This window comes from Trachemys scripta, unplaced genomic scaffold (assembly GCF_013100865.1).
Source record: "Trachemys scripta elegans isolate TJP31775 unplaced genomic scaffold, CAS_Tse_1.0 scaffold_30, whole genome shotgun sequence".
Classification (NCBI taxonomy): domain Eukaryota; kingdom Metazoa; phylum Chordata; order Testudines; family Emydidae; genus Trachemys; species Trachemys scripta.
Genome location: NW_023260516.1, coordinates 472,818 through 475,616, shown reverse-complemented (window position 1 = coordinate 475,616; position 2,799 = coordinate 472,818). Strand labels below are relative to the sequence as shown.

General features: G+C 55.9%; 1 protein-coding gene across 1 annotated transcript in view; it reads right to left on the bottom strand.

Moving 5' to 3' along the window:
* LOC117870502 (tyrosine-protein phosphatase non-receptor type substrate 1-like) overlaps positions 1-2,357 on the bottom strand; it is an 8,416-nt gene extending 6,059 nt beyond the window's left edge. Inside the window, exons 1-2 of the mRNA XM_034757688.1 lie at positions 2,216-2,357; positions 1,942-1,977 (exon numbers count right to left, since the gene is read on the bottom strand). Coding sequence (XP_034613579.1) covers positions 1,942-1,977; positions 2,216-2,246 — 67 coding nt within the window. The 5' untranslated portion in view covers positions 2,247-2,357. The remainder of the gene's footprint in view (positions 1-1,941; positions 1,978-2,215) is intronic.
* Positions 2,358-2,799: the final 442 nt, after the last annotated feature.

The window sequence follows — 2,799 nt, the reverse complement described above, 5'->3', positions numbered from 1 at the left end:
CCCCCCCCGTCCCCTCCGCGGCGCGGCTCCCCCCCCCGCCCCCCCCGCGGCGCGGCTCGATTCCTGGGGGCGGGGCTTGCAGCAAGCCCCGCCCCCAGGAATCGGGCCCCGCTCTTGCTAAAGCCGGCCCTGCCTGGCGGTTTGTGCAGGCTCTGGGGTGGGGCCGCGGATGAGGGGCTCAGGGTGTGGGAGGGGGTTCTGGGCTGGGGCAGGGGGTTGGGGTGTAGAAGGGGGCTCCGTATTAGGGGTGGGCTTAGGGTTGGGGGTTGGGGCTCGAGGTTTGGGGGGCTTCCCTCGGGCGGCTCCTGGTCAGCAGCGCAGTGGGGCTCAGACCGACTCCCTCCCTGTCCTGGCTCCGCGCTGCGCCCCGGAAGCGGCCGGCAGGTCCAGCTCCTAGGCTGGGGGGCCGGGGGGGGGGACACGAGGCTCCGCGGCGCACGCTACTCTCCGGTCAAACACCGGACACGTCGTCACCCTAAGTGATGCGCGTGTGCAGCAAGCCGAGGGTGAGTGTGACGTTATGAGTGTAAAATAATATTTCATTGAAAGATGACAGGGCCAGAAAGAGTTAATTAACTCAGACTGACCTGACCCATGAGTGAATTGTAGAAACTGGTTAGGAAGATATGTAAATGAATAGAGCTTTGAAATGCAGCCGGCATTGTTAGAGATCTCAAGGGTAGATGTTTGCTCAGGGCTTGTGATGTAAGCAAACAAGTCTTGTCTATCGCTGTAACTTTAATTCGAAGATCAAAAAGGAATATTAACATTTATGATGATACTTGAGGGAAATAGTATTATTGTCTCTATGTCTCTTTGAAGGTTGTGGTGACCTGGATCTGAACTGTTTAATGGATAGATTACCCTGTGCTAATTGCCAGGATGTTTGAGAGAAGGAGAATTAAGCCTATTACTTTCTCAGGCCGAAAGACTGCTGGAAATGTATAAGAACCCTGAGACATAATCCTTCTTCATCTCAGATCTGCTTTGGGGTTTCAAGAGGGGGAAACCTTAAGCCACAAGGATTGAGATCCCCAGTCACTGACTGGGGCCACCCTGAATATGGACATTGGACTATAACCTATGGACTATTTCTAAAAGGACTTTTGGCAACTACAAGCTCATCTCTGCTATGGATCTGAACCTCAAGAATTGAATTCAAGTCTGTCTGTATATTGATCTTTTAACCAACACTCTTTCTCTTTAAATAAATTTTAGCTTAGTTAATAAGAATTGGCTATAGTGTGTATTTTGGGTAAGATCTAAGTTATAATTGAACCTGGGTGTGGCTGATCCTTTGGGGTTGGAAGAACCTTTTCTTTTATATGATGAGATAAGATTTTCAGTAATCATCATCATCTCTGACAGGTGTGTCTGGACGGAGGCCTGAGGCTGGGCACTTTAAGGGAACTGCGTTGTTTGGACTTCTGAGTAACCAGTGAGGTTCTACAGAAGCTGTTTTGGGCTGGCTGGTAATTCTAAGTATTGGATTATCCACCAGCGTTTGGGGTTTGTCTGCCCTGTTCTGTTTGCAGTTCACCCTGATTGAGTGACCTCAGCTGGCTCCCACGGGCAGCACCGTCACAGTGAGACACAACGGTGCCTTGCTTCAGTCCCTCTGCGTGTCCACATCTTACAGCCCTGCTCTGCCTGACCCGTTCCCCTGCCAGCTCCCCGGGCACAGTTCGGGGGCGCTGTGGGGTGGCTGGTGCCTTCACTCTGTATTTCCTGGGGGCAGAGCTTTGAGTGCAGGTGAATTCACCCTGTGTGGTGCCCATCCCTGTAATGAGTGTGGGGAGGTCTCAGTCCCCACCTCTGGGTGTGGGAGGGAGCACGGGTCTGACAGGATCATTCTTTTGGGGGATCTGTGCCCCTCACCCACGTCCCCTTGTCCTTAATGCGGAAATGCCCCCAGCTGCCCCATTCCCCACAGATACTCACCTCCCGAGATCCCGCTCAGCCCGGCCAGCCAGCAGCCTGGAGAGGAGATGGGTCATTAGGGACCAGATCCCAGAGCAACTGGATCCTACACCCTGGCCTCAGATCCCCCACCCCACCCCCATGGACACATGCCGTAGTCTCAGATCCCATCCCATAGGCACACGCCCTGGTGTCCTATTCCCCCCCCACACACACACACACACACACCATGGGCACACGCCCTGGTCTCATATCTCCCCCATGGACACACGCCCTGGTTGTCTCCGATACTCACTGAGGAGGAGGACGGTGAGAGCAGATGCCATGACAGGGCAGTGGGGGCCCCTCAGCGCTGCCACCAACACCCCAGTGCCCAGCTCCACCCAGTCTGAGGCCCGAGTGCGAGCGGAAAATGTGCCCGAGCTGCAGCCCCAGGAAGCCCGTGATGCACTCGGCCCCTTTCTTCTATCACATGGTTTCCCTGCAATCTGCAGCCCCGATCTACCACGCTCAGAACAAAGCCAACTCCCTGCAACACCCAGCAAACCACATTCCCCTCCTGCAGCTGCCTGGTGCCCCTCTTGCCCTCCCCATCACCTCCCAGCCCCACATGGGAGCTGCCCAGTCCAGGGACCAGCTGGAAATGGGGCAATCTCAGGAGGCATCAAGAGGTGCTCAGGTTGCCCTGACCTTTTCTAATAGCCCATCTAGCCTCCCTGGAGCAGCAGCTCAGAGCAGAGGAGGGCACCCACACACACACTGCCCCACAAGGAGTGACCCTCCCCCATGGAGCGGGGCAGAGGTTCCTTCCTGACCCAGTTGGGCCCAGCACCCGCCCTGGAGCAAGAGGGTGGAGGGGCCTGGCCAACCTCCTTCTCA